Raw genomic sequence first — 18033 nt, forward strand, 5'->3', positions numbered from 1 at the left:
CCATTCTCTCTGTTCCTTTCCTGATGTACCTGCTGGTTTCTCAGACTCACCTGGATGGGTCTCTGAGAGGATGGTCTCCATGTGGAACTCCTCCCTGGACGGTGGAGACTGAAGCTCTGCCCCACAGGAGACAGCAGGAAGGAGTGAAGCAACAGTCCCTGAGCCAGCTTAGGAATCAAAAGCAACAGCCATGTGCGCTCCCCCAGCATTGTACAAGCTGAGGACTGCACAGGGGAGATATCTACAGCTCTCTCTATACCTGCTCATCAGGAACATTTCCCTTGTGTTATTCCAACTTCTAAGCACATGATTTCCCTCTGGGCCTGTGGAATAAACAGAAAGAAAATTTTCCTAATGATTCTCCGATCCCAGGAGACCAGATTGTAAGTCAGTGTACTTAGTTTTTATAACTTCATGTCTTCTTGTCGCTTACTTTCAAGGGCCGAAAGACCTACTACTCTACCCCACCCTGACTTCCCTTTTTCTTCAAAGTCTGATTGGGGGTGGGACACAGCCCTGATGTCTCTAGAGAATTGTTATTCTGCTCTTCAATATGGCAGAACTACGCTCCTTTGATATGCAATTTTTGACGTCACACTCTTTGGCTTTCTGACACATTTGTCAAAATAATTAGGGATTTATACTTATATCACCAGTTAAAAGGTTTCATTTAGATCCTCACAAAATATTGATTAATTTTCCTCTCCAGTGTACCTCAAGTGGCTGAGCATTGTCCCATGCACCTACAGATTGTTTGCATGCCTGTTTTGCTGGCTTGATCCCCATTAGCAGTTGTGCAGGAGGCAGCTCATCATTGCTTCTCTCTCATGGATCTTTCTGTTTCTGTTTCTCTGTAAAAAAATCAATAAAAACATATTAAAATATTTATTAATTATAAGAGATACATTTAGATATATTTTTAAAATTGCTTTCAGAGAGGAAGGAAAGAGATAGAGAGAAACATCAATGATGAGAGAGAATCATTGATTGGCTGCCTCCTGCCCTCTCCTTAGTAGGAGGAGATTGAGCCAGCAACCTAGGCATGTGCTGGGCTGTGGGACTCATTTTCACCATGGGATCTTGGCACTGTTGGCTGCTCTTTGTTGGGGCTGTTGCTCCAGGATGAGTGGCGGGGTCTGTGTCCCACCTGCGGGAAGCCTAGTGTTGCTTTTTGGGTGCCAGGTCCGTGGTGCCATGTCTCTGTAAATGGCCAGTGTGCATCACGGCAGCTTCTGTGTTGAAAGTCTGCCCCCCTTGGTGGTCAATGCACATCATAGTGACTGGTTGGTTGGTCGGACGCTTAGCATATTAGCTATATATATATATGTATATATATACATATATATATATATATAGACTAGACGTCCGGTGCACTGGAGGGTGGTTCCTCAGCCCGGCCTGCCCCCTCTCACAGTCTGAGAGCCATCAGGGGCGGGAGGCGACCTGGTGATCAGGGGAAGGCAATGCCCCCATCACACCTATGCTGCTGCCACTGCCAGCAGCATAATCCTCGGCCAGCCCTGGTTATCTGAGCCTCGGGTGGCCCTGGGCAGCTGCGAAGCTGCCATCAGAGGCTTGCCTGCACCTCGGGCCCGCCCTGGGCGGCTGGGGGGATGAGGGAAGATCCGGCTGCACAACGCACCTGCTGCCCTCCCGGAGGGGCTGAAAGGACTGGGGGACTCTGGCAGGGCTGAGGGGACTGGGCACAGCCATCTTGTGGTTATGGCACTGCCCGCTTTGTGATGGAGTGACAGTCAATTTGCATATTCTCTAATCATTAGGTAGGATTAGTGAGATCATGTGATATTTATCTTTCTCTGAATGGTTTATTTCACTTAACATAATGCTATCCAGGTCCATCCATGCTGTTGCAAATGGTAAGAGTTCTTTCTTTTTTACAACTGCATAGTATTCCATTATATAGATGTACCACAGGTTTTGAATCTACTCATCAGCTGATGGGCACTTAGACTGTTTCCAAATCTTAGCTATTATAAACTGTGCTGCTATGAACATAGAGGTGCATATACAGTGGGGCCTTGACTTACGAGTGTCCTGACTAACGAGTTTTTTGAGATACCAGATGTCTCTCGGCCAATTTTTTCTTTGCGTTGACAGAGTAATTTGAGTTAACGAGCTCCTTAATGAGCTCCTTAACGAGCTCGGTCTCGGAATCAATTAAACTCGTAAGTCAAGGCCCCACTGTATTCTTTTTGATGAGTGTTTGTGAATTCTTAGATATATTCCTACAAGTGGGATCACTGGGTCAAATGGGAGTTCCATTTTTTAAAATTGTTTAAAGTATTACATATGTCTCCTTTTCCCCCAATAAACCCCTTCCCACCACTGCAAACCTGCAGGATAAGCCCCCACCACCCCAGGGTCTATGTTCATTGGTTATCTTAATATGCATGCATATAAGTCCTTTGATTGAGCTCTTACCTCCCTACCCCACCTTCCCCTGCCTTCCCTCTGAGTTTTGATGGTCTGTTTGTTGTTTCTGTCTCTGGCTCTATTTCTGTTCATCAGTTTATGTTGTTCATTATATTCCACAAATGAGTGAGATCATGTAATATTTATCTTTCTCTGACTGGCTTATTTCGCTTAGCATAATGCTCTCCATGTCCATATATGGTGTTGAGAATGGTAAGAGTTCCTTCTTTTTTACAGCAATGTAGTATTTCATTGTGTAGATGTACCACTGCTTTTTATTTTGTTTGTTTGTGTTTTTTTATATATATATTTTATTGATTTTTTACAGAGAGGAAGGGAGAGAGATAGAGAGTTAGAAACATCGATGATGAGAGAGAATCATCGATCAGCTGCCTCCTGCACATCTCCATGGGGATATGCCCGCAACCCAGGTACATGCCCTTGACCGGAATCGAACCTGGGACCTCTCAGTCCGCAGGCCGACGCTCTATCCACTGAGCCAAACCGGTTTCAGCAAACCACTGCTTTTTAATCCACTCATCTGCGGATGGGTACTTAGGCTGTTTCCAAATGTTAGCTATTGTAAATTGTGCTGCTATGAACACAGAGGTGCTTATATTCTTTTTGATGAGTGTTTGTGAATTCTTAGGATATATTCCTACAAGTGGGATCACTGGGTCAAATGGGAGTTCCATTTTTAATTTTTTTTTCCATTTTTAATTTTTGAGGAAACTCCATACTGTTTTTCACAGAGGCTGCACCAGTCTGCATTCCCACCAGCAGTGCACTAGGGTTCCCTTTTCTCCACATCCTCTCCAACACTTGTCATTTGTTGATTTCTTGATGATACCCATTCTGACAGGTGTGAGGTGGTACCTCACTGTCATTTTGATTTGCATCTCTCAGATGATTAGTGACTGAGAATTTTTTCATATGCCTTTAGGCCTCCATTTTGGAGAACTCTGTATTTAGGTCCTTTGCCCATTTTTTTAATTGGATTGTTTATCTCCTATTGTTTAGTTGAATGAGTTCCCTATAAGCTTTGGAGGTTAACCCTTATCAGTTATATCATTGCCAAATATGTTCTCCCATGCAGTGGTCTCTCTTATTATTTTGTTGATCATTTGTTTTGCTGTGCAGAAGCTTTTTATTTTAATGTAGTCCCATTTGTTTATTTTCTCCTCAATTTCTATGGTCCTAGGAGATGTATCCATAAACATATTGCTACAAGAAATTTCTGAGATTTTGCTATCAATGGTTTCTTCTAGGATTTTTATGGTTTCAAGTTTTACATTTAAGTTTTCTATCTATTTTGAGTTTATTTTTGTGTATGGTGTAAGTTGGTGGTCTAGTTTCATTTTTTTGCATGTATCTTTTCAATTTGCCCAACACCATTTATTGAAGAGACTGTCTTGACTCTGTTTTATGCTCTTGCCCCTTTTGTCAAATATTAATTGAGCATAATGACTTTGGTCAATTTCTGGGTTCTCTGTTTTTTTCTATTGGTCTATATGCCTATTCTTGTGCCAGTACCAGTCTGTTTTGAGTATAGTAGCTTTGTAGTATAACTTGATATATGGTATTGTGATCCCTCCAACTTTGTTCTTTCTCAAGATTGCTGTGGCCCTTCAGGGTCTTTTTTGATCCCATATATATTTTTGGAGTATTTGTTCTAGGTCTGTGAAATATGCTGTTGGTATTTCATTGGGGATTGCATTGGATCTATAGATTGCTTTGGGTAGTATAGACATTTTAATGATATTGATTCTACCAATTAATGAATAAGGAATATTCTTCCACTTGGGTATATATTCCTCTATTTCTTTTTTCAATGTCTTATAATTTTCAGAGTGCAGATCTTTTACCTCCTTGGTATTTATTCCTAAGTATATTTTTTGTTGCAATGGTAAATGGGATTTTTAAAAAGTTTTTATTTCTGAGAGTTCGTTATTGGTGTATAAAAATGCCATGGATTTTTTGAGTGTTAATTTTATATCCTGATATGTTGCTGAATTCACTTATTAAATCGAGTATTTTTTTTTTATTGAGTCTTTAGAGTTTTCCATGTACAATATCATGCCATCTGTGAATAATGACAGTTTTACTTCCTTCTTTTCAATTTGGATGCCTTTTATTTTTCTTCTTGTCTGATTGCTATGGCTAGCCCTTCCAGTGGTGGTGAAAGTGGGCATCCCAGTCTTGTTCCTGTTCTTAGGGGAAATCGTTTTAGTTTTTACCCATTGAGTATGATGTTGTCTGTAGATTTGACATATAAGGTTTTTATTATGTTGAGGTATGATCCTTGTATTCCCAAATTTCCTCAGAGTTTTTATCAAGAAAGGGTGTTGAATTTTGTTGAATGCTTTTTCTGCATCAATTGATATGATTAGGTGGTTTTTAGCTTTCAGTTTTTTATGAGATGTGTCACATTTGTTGATTTGCAGATATTTATATGAGATTGTATTATTATGAATTCTATTCCACATAGCAGAAATGGGGCTTGAAGGAGTTTACTGATCTGCTCAAAGCTCAAACTGATAAGAAATGGGGTTTTGATTGAAATTCTGTCAGGATGCTTTTATTTATTTATTTATTTTTATTTTTTTAAAATCTATTGTATTGATTTTTTTTTACAGAGAGGAAGGGAGAGGGATTGAGAGTTAGAAACATCAATGAGAGAGAAACATTGATCATCTGCCTCCTGCATGCCCCCTAATGGGTGTGTGCCTGCAACCAAGGTACATGCCCTTGACTGGAATCTGACCTGGGACCCTTCAGTCTGCAGGCTGACGCTCTATCCACTGAGCCATACTGGTTAGGGCTGTCAGGATGCTTTTAATTTTCATTGTGGGGCTGTGGGTCTCAACCAGAGATGACTGTGCCTCAGGTGTGTTTGACAATGTCTGAAGGATGCTGCTGAACACTGACAGTACCCAACACATGTAATTATCCTGCCTCAATTGTGCACATTAAAAGGTGAGAACACCTTGTCTAGACCAGCACTTTTCTGACTTCACTGTGCATAAGGAGTCTAGTTTGAATGCAGAATCTGAATTGTCAGGTCCTGGTGGACTTGAGAATCTGAAAATCACACAATCTCCTCAGTGATGGTGATGTTGCAGGTCCTGGTCTGAGGACCATTCTGAGCAGCAAGGCTGTGGTTCTGTGTTAAAGTCAGTTGTAAGTAGTTTTAGATCTTCTGAATAAAAATCATAGTTGCAAGTAATTTTGAACAAGTAGGGTATTTACTCATTCTGGATCTTGTTGTAAATTCATTGTTCACTTATTTCATATAAGGATTCATGAATGACATCATATAATACACCTATGAAAAATGCCTTCTTTAATTCTTGTATATAAGGGTCCTTGAGAGACCAAACAATATCTTACTGAAAAAGATTTTATAGCAGACAGAATGAGCACCTCCAAAATTGCTAGAATTTTAGCCCCAGAACAGTGTAATATGTCATATTTCATCGCAGATGAAGATTAAGATAGTAGATGGGATATGTTTGCTAATCAGCTGACTTTAAGATAAAACAGGCCAAGCATCAAAAGCAAAAATAAACCAATAATATCACATTAAACAAACAAAAAAAAAACACTTTGCACAGAAAATGAACATCAATAAGACAAAAAGGCAACCTAGTCAATGTGAGAAGATATTTGCAAATGATATATCTGATAAGGGATTAACATCCAAAATATATAGATAACTCATACAACTCAACATAAACAACAAACAATGCAATTTAATAATGGGAAGGAGACCCAAGTCGACATTGCTCTTAATAGACATACAGATGACGGACATACACATGAAACGATGTTTAGCATCACTAATTATCAGGGAAATGCAAGTCAAAAACTCAAGGAAATATCACCCCACACAAGTCAGAATGGCTATTATAATAAGTCAACAAACAACAAGTGTTGGTGAGGATGTGGAGAACAGGGGACCCTCATTCATTGTTGATGGGATTGCAAATTGATGTAGCCACTATGCAAAACAGTATGGAGATTTCTCTAAAAGTTACAAATAGAAGTATCATATGACCCAGCATTCCACTCCTGAGTATTTACATGAATAAAATGAAAACAATATTTGAAAAGATAAATGCACCACTATGGTCATTGCAGCATTGATTACAATAGCCAAGATATGGAAGCAAGTTAGGTGTCCACTGATAGATGAATGGATTAAGAAGATGTGGTACATATATACAATAGAATATTACTTAGCCATAAAAATAACGAAATCTTGCCATTCATCATCGATGAATATAAGGAGTATTATGGTGAGTGAAATAAGTCAGAGAAAAACAAATTTCATATGATTTCCCTTATATGTGGAATCTAAAAAAGAAAACAAACAAAATGAAACAGAAACAAACTTATAGATACTGAAAACAAATTGATGGTTGCTAGAGAGGAGGGGGTGTGTTGTGGTGGTAGAAGGGGAAGGGGATTAAGAAGTATAAACATCTGGTTATAAAATAAGTCATGGGGCTACAATGTACAGCATAGGGAATAGAGCCAATAATACTGTAATAATTATGCATGTGACAGGTGGTTACTAGACTTATTGTAGTGATCCTTTTTAAGGTATATAAATATTGAATCACTATATTATACACATAAAATGAATACAATATTGTATGTCAACAAAATTAGCAATAATTACATAGGTGAGGCTAATGTAATTGACATGAAGAGAATACAGTATGACTGACTGACAGCTTTGAGCCCACACTATTAATAAACACAATTCCCCACATATACATACATGAAGGTACTCAATGACAACAAAGTGAGTGAAAAAAGCCTCCAATTCCTTGTTTAGAAGAATGAGATAAAAAACAGGAATAAAAACACTCTGACCTCACTATACAAATGTCAAGACTTGTACAGACAATTTAAAAGAAAGAAAGCAAGTGAATAATTAACCCACAAATATATTCAGGTCACAGGTAATGAAGTAATTGCAAAGCTAAGCTATTGAGCATACTTCCTTTACTTATCAAATAAATTATTTTTCCTGTAAATTGAATACCCAGTGAAAGAAGATACTGTGAAATGTATGTCTTATGAACTGATGTTGCAAGATAATATTTGCAAGAAATATATTTGATATGGATCATTCTCATTAATATGGAAACGTAGTGGAATAGACCCCATCATGAAAATAAGAAGAGCTGCCCTCACTGTACTGGGCACCCTTCATGCCTACTAGTCTATTTTCTTACTCATTTTAGTTGCAAAAGTCAATGTATATGTTCTACTTTTACTTGAAATACTTTATGTCTCCTATTGTCACCTCTAATTGGGCCTCCATCAGTTAATTGTCAATGATTAGCCTAGTTGGCGTGGCTTAGTGGTTGAACGTCAACCTATGAACCAGGAGGTCATGGTTAGATTCCGGTCAGGGCACAAGATCAGGTTGTGGACTCATTCCCCAGTGTGGGGTGTGCAGGAAGCAGCCGATCAGTGATTCTCTCTCATTACTGATGTTTCTATCTCTCTCTCCCTCTCTCTTCCTCTCTGATATCAATGAAAATATATTTAAAAAACACACCCAAAAACAATTACCCATGTGTTGCAGATGTTAGGTCGCCAAAGGAGGAACGCAGGAGGCCAGAGTAGTGAGGGATTATGAATTTATTTGATCAACCACACACCAGGTGGCTGAGTCTGGATTGCTCCAGCCTCCAGTGACAGGAGTCAGTGGGCTTTTAAATGACTTTTGGCAGGCTTGTTTTCTGGGCAGAGACTTCTTTATGCATTTCTGGTGGGAAGATAATGGAATGTGGTCACCGAAAGTAAAATGTGGTCTCAGCAAAGGGAATGTCCATAGTGAAATGGCCTGAAAAGCCAGTTCCCAGGGGAGGGGTATCAATTCAATTGCTCCATCAAACCTAAGAGCTGAGGTCAATGTTCACTTCTCCTTTTGGCGTCATAAATTAATCATTTCTTAGTTAATCAGGCAAAAAACAACTATAGGCTGATGGCTGTCAAGACACCTCAAGTAAATGTCCTTGGCTAGGACTCTCTGAGACTTTCATGTTGTACCTACTGGAACTCTGGATTCATTTGTTTGGTAACTCTGAGGGGAAGATCTTCATGGGAAAGTCCAACCTCCTGGATGGTTGAGAGAGACTGAAGCTCTCTGCCCAGATAAGACAGCAGGAAGGAGGCAAGCACAGGTCTCCTAGACCAGTGGTCGGCAAAACGCTGCTCAGAAGCCACATGCGGCACTTTGGCCCCTTGAGTGTGGCTCTTCCACAAAATACCACGTGCGGGCGCGCATGTACAGTGCGATTGAAACTTCATGGCCCATGTGCAGAAGTCAGTTTTCGGCCTGGGAGAGTCTATTTGGAAGAAGTGACGTTAGAAGAAGTAGGGGGTGTCGGTCTGCCGGGTGACAGGAGACGCGGCGCAGGGGGGCCATGGGATAGGCAACCCGGGGGAGGTACATAGTTTTGAGGTACGTTCGCTGAGGTCGACCCCTTCCAACTCTCCCATCTACACTCAACTGTCTGAAGCAAGTATACAAGAGGAGTGTGGATGGGAGAGTTGGAAGGGGTCGACCTCAGGGAACGTACCTCAATCAGATTGAGGACATTTTTAGCAAAGGCCAGTTTAGAAGTACCCTAATTAAGTTAATAACAATGTACCTACCTATATAGTTTAAGTTTAAAAAATTTGGCTCTCAAAAGAAATTTTAATCGTTGTACTGTTGACTAATGAGTTTGCCGACCACTGGCCTAGACAAACTTAGGATTCCAAAAGTAACAACCAGGTCCCATCCAGCCCAAGGTCACACACGCTGAGAGACTGGAGATGAGATATTTACAGCCCCTATGTCTGCTCATTAGGTACATTTCTGTCTTGTTACTCCAACTTCTAATCATCTGTTTTCCCTGTGGGTCTGGACAGAAGAGAATATTTTCCTGGAGATTCTGTTTTCCCAAAAGACCACCTTATAAGTCAAGTTATTCCAGTGTCCACTAGCTCTTCCTCATAAAATCTGTTGACTTTCAGAGGCCTACTCTCCAAGCACCGTATGCCAACCCAAATATTGGCTTTTTGGTACGGACATAGGCCCCGAATCTACATAAAATTGCTATTTTTCTTTTCAACAAAGGGGAGAACTAACTTCCTTTGGTATAAACTTTGGGTTTATTACATACTGGGCTTCATGACACATTAGCCAAAAGAATTTGGCATTTCAACCTTGTAATCAGAAATTAAGAGCTGTCATTTAATTCCTCACTATGAAATATTTGTTATATATAAAAACTATCCTTAGAATTTTTGCACTCTAATCTAAGCTTGGAGTAGGAAAGTAAATAGATTCTTCTGTAGCCTCCAGAAGAAACCTAGCCCTGCAAACATTTTGATTTTATCCCACTGAGACCCATTTCTTGTTTCTGACGCTAGGAATTGTAAGAGCATAAGTGTGTCTGTTTTAAACCACTCAGGTGGTAATTTTACTTTAGCATTAAAAATTGAATACAGACATTTATCCAATAAAATTTTGTTCAGGACTGAGATTAAGTGTTTCAATTCATTCATGTAGCCTCTTCTGGGTAAAAGCATTTTGTGTTTTAATTCCCCCTTAAGTAGAAGAGATTTGTAATCAGTTTGGAGATATTCAGCCTCTTTAGCTGGTAGAGAATTTCTTATTGTATAAATGTAAATGTGCTTCAGATTTTGATGCATTTGAAGTATTAACATAGGAAAAGTAATTTATCATTTAAATTCATGTCTACCATGTATTTGAAATCTTCATGTCTAAATTTCTCCATCTTTTCATTTTATATTTATTCAAACATTCTTTTTTCCATTTATTTCCTCTTCAACTTTTTAAAACTTTCCTTGCAACATAAAATATGATATTATAAATAAGTCTGTGTTTGTGTGCACATATGTGTACGTTTATTTAAAATTAAATTGTAGGTGAATAAACATACTTACAACATTATCTTTGAACATTTTATTTGGGCTCAACAAAATATGTCCACATATCTCATGTATTCCTTGCAACATTTGTCTGAAGATATGTTTACCATCCCACATTACCTTTAGAAATAAAGAAATTGAGGCTTAGGTATATTAAATGTCTAACAATTACATTAAGAAGCCATTAAAGTTTATTGTGCACTTTCTTAACGTACAAACATGGAAATATGAATTGTGGACTGTGATTTTTGTATTGCGTTTATGCATCATATTGTACATTTTAATCATGTTCAGTTTATATTATGTAATTATACTTCAATGAATAACTTACATAAACCAGGATCTAGGCCTCAGGTAACTGATTCACACTTAGAAATGGTAGGAGGAATCTCTTCTACTTGCAAAATGAGCAAAGTATCATGGATATAGGGAGAGTAGAAGTAAAATAAAGCAATTTACATTCAGTACTCTTTCTTTTCTTTAAAATAGAAGATAAAACTAGATATAGAGATAGGGTAAACTGATCATACATTGTTTCAAATGGGAAGAGCACCATGGCCATACATAATATTGTGAATAAGCCTTAGAAATACATGTAGAGATTCACAGGTGACTATAGACTCCTACAGACACTAGCAGAGCTCAGAACAATATGTTTGTATGTTTGGGCCCCCCCTCCCCCCATACAATCTCACTTGGTAATAATGCCATTATATTATAGTAGAGGCCCGGTGCACAAAAATTTGTGCACTCGGGTGGGAGGGGGGGCCCTCAGCTCAGCCTATGCTCTCTTGCAGTCGGGGACCCCTCAGGGAATGACGACCTGCTGGTTTAGGTCCGCTCCCCGGGAGGATTGGGCCTAAGATGGCAATCAGACATCCCTCTGGCAGCCCGGCAGCCCTCGGGCCATGTCCACTTGCCAGTGGGGAGCAGGCCTAAACTGCAGTCGGACATCCTTAGTGCTGCTGAGGAGGCGGGAGAGGCTCCAACCACCAACGCTGTACTGGCAATCATCAGCCTGGCTTGTGGCTGAGCAGAGCTCCTCCCATGTGAGAGCGACCTGACCACCAAAGGGCACGTCCTGCATTGAGTGTCTGCCCCCTGGAGGTCAGTGTGTGTCATAGTGACCAGTCATTCCCAGTCTTTCTGCTGTTAGGGTCAGTTTTCATATTACCCTTTTACTATATAGGATAGAGGCCTGGTGCACAGGTGGGGGCTGGCTGGTTTGCCCTGACAGGTGTCCCGGATCAGGGTGGGGGTCCCACTTGGGTGCCTGGACAGCCTGGATGAGGGGTTAATGGCTGTTTGCAGCTGGTCACACCCCCTTCAGGGTGGGGGTCCTGTTGGGTGCCTGGCCAGCCTGGATGAGGGGTTAATGGCTGTTTGCAGCTGGTCACACCCCCTTCAGGGTGGGCGTCCCCACTGGGGTGCCTGGCCAGTCTGGATGAGGGGATGATGGCTGTTTGCAGCTGGTCACACCCCCTTCAGGGTGGGGGTCCCCACTACGGTGCCTGGCCAGTCTGGGTGAGGGGCTGAGGACTGTTTTCAGGCTGGTGGGTGACTGAAGCTCCCAACCTCTCCTTTTTTTATTTTTATTTTTTTTATTCTGGGATTTATTTACCTTCGATGGCTGTCACTGGAGCTGAGAGCCAGCTTTAGCTCTGAGGCTCGGCTCCAGCTCTGAGACCTCAGCTGCTGAAAGCAGGTATCTAGGTTTGTTTGGGTTCTGTAATTGTAACACTGTTGCGGTCCTGCTCGCTCCAGCTCTGATGGCTGAAACCAGGTTTCTGGAGCTTGTTTAGCTTCTATAATTGCAACATTGTTTCTTAGAGTGCAAGCTAAGAGGCTGGCAGTAGCAGGCGGGGAACCTTGGCTTCCTCCATCACTGGAGCAAGCAAGCCTCCTGTTTGCTTCAGCTGCCTGGCTGCCGGCCGCCATCTTGGTTGGAACTTAATTTGCATATCTTGCTGATTAGCCAATGGGAAGGGTAGCAAAGTTATGGTTAATTACCATGTTTCTCTATTATTAGATAGGATAATTTCCTTATAGGATGACTTGTTATATAGCAATAAATTACTGATACAATAATCAAAATGAACAGAAATGAGGACAGTAATAATCGAGTGAAGATTATTCTTGGCATTTGTTCTCAGTTTTGAAGATGGCTTTTATGGTTACTTTGTTATTTTAGCTTATTACCGACAAGTGCATTTAAAAACTCTCATTGACTGGTGCAGCCACTGTGGAAGACAGTATGGAGTTTCCTCAAAAAATTAAAAATGGAACTCCCATTTGACCCAGTAATCCCACTTCTAGTAATATATCCCAAGAAATCAGAAACACCAATCAGAAAGGCTACATGCACTCCTATGTTCATAGCAGCACAACTTACAATAGCTAAGATTTGGAAATAGCCTAAGTGCCCATCAGCAGATGAGTGGATTAAGAAACTGTAGTACATATACACAATGGAATACTACACTGCTGTAAAAAAGAAGGAACTCTTACTATCCACAACAGCATGGATAGATATGGAGAGCATTATGCTAAGTGAAATAAGCCAGTCAGAGAAAGGTAAATATCACATGAACTCACTCATTTGCAGAATATTTGTTCATCAGCAATATAAACTGATGAACAAAAATACATCCAGAGACAGAGAAGCATCGAACCGACCATCAAACCTCAGAGGGCAGGCAGGAGAGAGTAGGAGGCGTGCATGCATAGCCAATGGACACAGACACTAGGGGGTTGAGGGCATGTTCTGGGGGGTGGGAGTGGCCAGGGAGAGGTCAATGGGGGAAAAAGGAGACATATGTAATACTTTAAACAATAAAGAATTAAAAAAAAGAAATTCAGTTTACAAATTAAGTTAGAAGAGTAAGGTGATTAATAACAATGGAGCCACATATACTAGATATCCTAGAATATTATTGATGCCCAACAAGCAGCAAAGATACTGTCCTTTTAAATATCCATAAAAATATTTACAAATGATGGCTCAGCCATATGGTAATTTTCAGACAATTTAAAAAAAGAACACTTGGACCCAATTCTCTGACAGCAGTGGAAAGATAAAAATTTTTAATCCTTAAAAATTAAAAAAATCCTTCTATACATTCCAGCACATATATATGCCAGAGTCTACATTATCAGGAAAAGCAGTTAAGATCATGATATACAAAAGCATGACATTCATACAAGTGAAAAACCCAAGTCTCATATTTTCCGCTCTTTTAAAATTGTATAAATTGTCTTGGTCATTAAGTGTGGTTTTAAAAATATTTTTTACTGTGTTCAGAGAGGAAGGGAGATGGAGAGAGAGAAAGAAACATAAATGATGAAAGAGAATCATTGATCTACTACGTACTGCATTTTCCCTATTGGGTATTTAGCCTGTAACCAGGGCATGTGCCTTGACCAGGAATCCAACCATGACCTCTATGTTCATGGGTTGAGGCTCAACCACCAAGCAACACCTTGGGGTTCATTAATTGCAGTTTTTTCCCCATAGGAATACTATTCAAGATGATTCTTTTAAATACAAAAATCATTTGATGTGATATATGTCATTTGAGAAAAATTATTCTAAGAAAATCTATGTTGTCTATTAGGTAAATGGGATTTTCCAAATATCTGATCCATATGGAAATAAATTTGGGAAAGTAGGATAACGGCAAAGAGATAAGCTATTGAATATCTGAGAGAGCAGAAAAATTAATTGAGTTACATAAATTGAATAGAGAAGATGAGGTAAAAAAATAGAAATTCCAGGAAATCAAAGGGAAAAGCAAGTTCTACTTCCATAGTGAAAAAATAATCACAGAATCTGACCCTGAGCCTTTGACCTCTGCCATCATGGGCACATCTTCAGTCTTAGGACAACTGGCCTGTTTGTAGTTTCCTTCACAAAGAATGCTTTCAGAGCCTGTTTGATGTCCTTGTTCCTGAGACTGTAGATGAAGGGGTTCAGCATGGGTGTGACCACAGAGTACATCACTGAGGCTGTGGCACTTGAGCGTGCATTGTGGGTAGCAGCAGAGCTGAGGTACACTCCTAGACTTGTACAATAAAATAAGAAGACAACTGAGAGGTGAGACGCACAAGCAGAAAGTGCTTTATACTTCCCTTGAGCAGATGACATTCCATGTATGCAGGAGACTATTTTAGAATATGAGTAAAGAATCCCAGTGAAAGGACCACCACCAAGCAGAAGAGCTGAAAAATATGTCACCATGTTATTTAAAAAGGTGTCAGAACAGGCAAGTTTGATCATCTGATTGAGCTCACAGAAAAAGTGAGGGATTTTCACATCCATGCAGAAGGACAGTCGTAATGTCATAAAGCATTGTAGGAAGGAATTCAGGATACTCATGATCCAGCAAATCAGAACCAGCAGTTCACAAAGACGAGGGTTCATGATGACTGTGTAGTGCAGGGGGTGGCAGATGGCCACAAACCGGTCATAGGCCATCACAGTCAAGAGGAAAACATCCAACCCTGCAAAAAGTATGTAAAAATACACCTGGGTGATGCAGCCTGCATAGGTGATGGCTTTGCTTTGTGTCTGGATGTTCACCAGCATGTTTGGGATGGTGGTGGAGGTGAAACAGATGTCTACCAAGGACAGGTTGGAGAGGAAGAAGTACATGGGCATGTGGAGGTGGGAGTCTGAGCTGACGGCCAGAATGATGAGCAGGTTTCCCAACACAGTGACCAGGTACATGGAGAGGAAAAGCCCAAATATGAGGGGCTGCAGTTCTGGTTTCTCTGAAAATCCCAGAAGAACAAACTCTGAAATTTGTGTAAGATTCACAGGTTCCATGTGGTGGAATTGACTATCAGGAAAGATAAAAGTAACATGACTAATTTTCACTAAAATGCAACAATTCATATTTTGCAGGCTAGACATTACTTTAATATTTTATGTATGGATATGGTCCCCTTTAGGGTACATCCAGTGCCACCCCAATCACCTTTTTCTCTGAGGGCTTCTAGTATTCTAAAGTGTTAATGAGAATTTCTCATGTTTCTCACGAATATAAATTGAGTGCTGACTATGTTTCAGGCACTGTCCAGGCCGTGCAAATAGGGTGCTGAAGAACAAAAGTATCTACAATCCAATGAGGGAGAAAGAATGTAGAAGTAAGTAATGAAATAATAAGTTACGTTTGGTGTTGGCAGTGGTGTGAAGAAAAAGAAAGTATCTCTAAAAGAGACAATGAATAGGGAGTTATGTATTTCATGGGTTTGTAGGTAGATCTGCAAACCAGGTGACATTTGAGCAGAGACCTGAAATAAGTGAAAAGGGGAACATTCGGAGATGTCCCCGTTAATTACATTAAATACACTGGGGCTAGAGAGTGTGAGAAAAACAATCGTAGTCAACCAGCTAAAAGCTGTGGCCCACTTAACAAAAGACTACTCACATTCCTGATGTATGTTGGAACTCGAATCAACTTCTGTAGAGACCACTAGATGCCCCTGCATCCTGCATGCCCACGTGCTTTCAGAACTGTTGCCTGTAACCAAACAAAGTAGTAATTATTCTTCCTTAGTATCTCTTCAAGACATGCCCCCACTTTACCTGCTCCCACCCCACACAGGATCTGTAACTAATTTAAGTTGTTTCAAAAGAGCTTACATGTTTCTTTCCTAAAACATGAAGTGGAAGGAGCAGGTAAACTCCAGGACTTGGACATTTCTTTTGTACCTTGCTCTGCTGCTGGTGGTTTAACTTTATGCCCCAAGACCTTTCCTGGCTGGCATTTGGCTCAAAAAATACTTTTTTTTTCTTAAAGAAAAGCTTTTGGCCTGCTGGTGTCACTCAGTGGCTGAGCTTTGAACTATGATCCAAGAGATCATGGCTGGATTCCTGGTCAGGGCACATGTCTGGGTTGTGGGCTCAGTTCCCAGTGGGGGGCCAGCTGGAGGCAGCCAATCAATGATTCTCTCTCATCATTGATGTTTTTATCTCTGTCCCTTTCCCTTTCTCTCTCAGAAATCAATAAAAATATATTAAAAAGGAGATCTTTTGGCCCTGATAATTTTTTCTTTGACACTATAGAGGAAGAGAGACACAAGGCTCTGTGTGAGCCCTGCAGAAGGACTGGCCAGTAAGGGCCCTCAGAAGGTGCTTGTGTCTAATGTTCAAGTCAGAAAAAGTGAGGCAAGTTTGCAACGTGAATAAGCACGAGGGAGAGTGTGAGAAGTGGTGTCAGACACGTTGAAGAGTGAAGTGGCCTGTCTTCTACAGCTGACACCTCAGGCACAGGGACTTCCTTGTCCACATGGCCTCTTATACTCTACTATTCTTGTTGCAAAGGTGTCTGGGAATAGGAACAGATACCCTCTTTAGTACCTTCTCTTGATTGAGCTCTGGCCCAATATTGTAAGAGCCACCTTGGAATGTATGAGTGCAGTTACCCCTGGTCTGAGAACTGCTCACATCTACAAATCACACACAAACACACACACACACACCACCACCACCACCACCACACCACCATCGTGGCCTCCTAGGTAGGTATTCCCATGTCTGTTTCAGGCCAGCACACAGATTCTACTACAAATAAATACAACCCAAGGTGGCCAAATCAGTGATCTTTCACTTGGCAAATATAGAAATGGTTTCTAGAAATTCCAAATATTAAACCTCCCATAGATAAATAAACTTGGAGTTCCATCCTGAGATGGCCATTTTCTGCTCTGTAAAACATAATGAAATCTGTTCAATGAATGGAAAAGAGAGAGAGATGGGGGAGAAAATAATAGATGAGAAGGAATAGAGATTTAATAAACTCAGGTGGTCCTGGAGGGATGGTGAGGAAGATAAATATAGTTGGGTCTGATAGTATTTAAACCTTCAACACATTCCATTGATGCCAGAAAAATAATAAGCAAACAAGAATAAGCTTGTCCAAAAGACAGAACCATCTTCCTTATTGTATCCCTTTATAATGTGAAAGTATAAGAAGAGTTGGGTAATTTTGTTATCAAGCAGTGGAAAACTTGTTTTCCGTACTCATTCCATAGTCACTTGACCAATTTGTTTTTATGTGGCCTGATAGGGGGTGAGGTTAGCCCCTTTCTCTCTTTTCTTATGCGGCACCTTTTCTGTGTTATTTTGGGGCTTTGGGTTTTCATCTTTCTTTGACAAACCCAGGGGCACACTCTGGTCCTGGTTCCAGTCTTCATCCAACATGCAAATCCTCCCCAGACCATGCTTTATAAATCCTGCCCACACCATGACAGTTCTCTCTCTTTATACTGAATGGCTTTCATCATATGATTCTTCCTGAGGAAAATATTTTAAACACACGTTTATTTCATTGCTCTCTGCCCTCACTATTATACTGCATGATCCAAAGAGCAGGGACTTCACCTGCTTTGTTCACGTTTGGATTTTTCACAAAGGTATGACATTAGATGTGCATTTACACAAAGACAAAACTAAGAATGTGAACAGTGATAAAATGAAAAAAAAAAATGAAGGGATAATGAAACCAGGTTAAAATGAGTAGTTTCGAAATAACAATAGTTCACAGAATTGAGTGGAGAATTAAACACTAACTGAAACAAGACACAAAATACAATCATTTAATAATATCAATGTGGGTTGACTATTAAATTATAAAG

General features: G+C 40.3%; 1 protein-coding gene across 1 annotated transcript; it reads right to left on the bottom strand.

The window, feature by feature from the left end:
* Positions 1-14251: 14251 nt before the first annotated feature.
* On the bottom strand, positions 14252-15220 carry LOC308519395 (olfactory receptor 7A17-like; the record flags this gene model as incomplete). Its single annotated transcript, XM_081091355.1, has 1 exon — positions 14252-15220. The coding sequence occupies one exon, from the start codon at positions 15218-15220 to the stop codon at positions 14252-14254; it is 969 nt and encodes a 322-aa protein (XP_080947481.1).
* Between the last annotated feature and the right edge of the window lie 2813 nt (positions 15221-18033).

The sequence above is a fragment of the Myotis nattereri genome, assembly GCF_964212035.1.
Source record: "Myotis nattereri genome assembly, chromosome: 5".
NCBI lineage: Eukaryota > Metazoa > Chordata > Mammalia > Chiroptera > Vespertilionidae > Myotis > Myotis nattereri.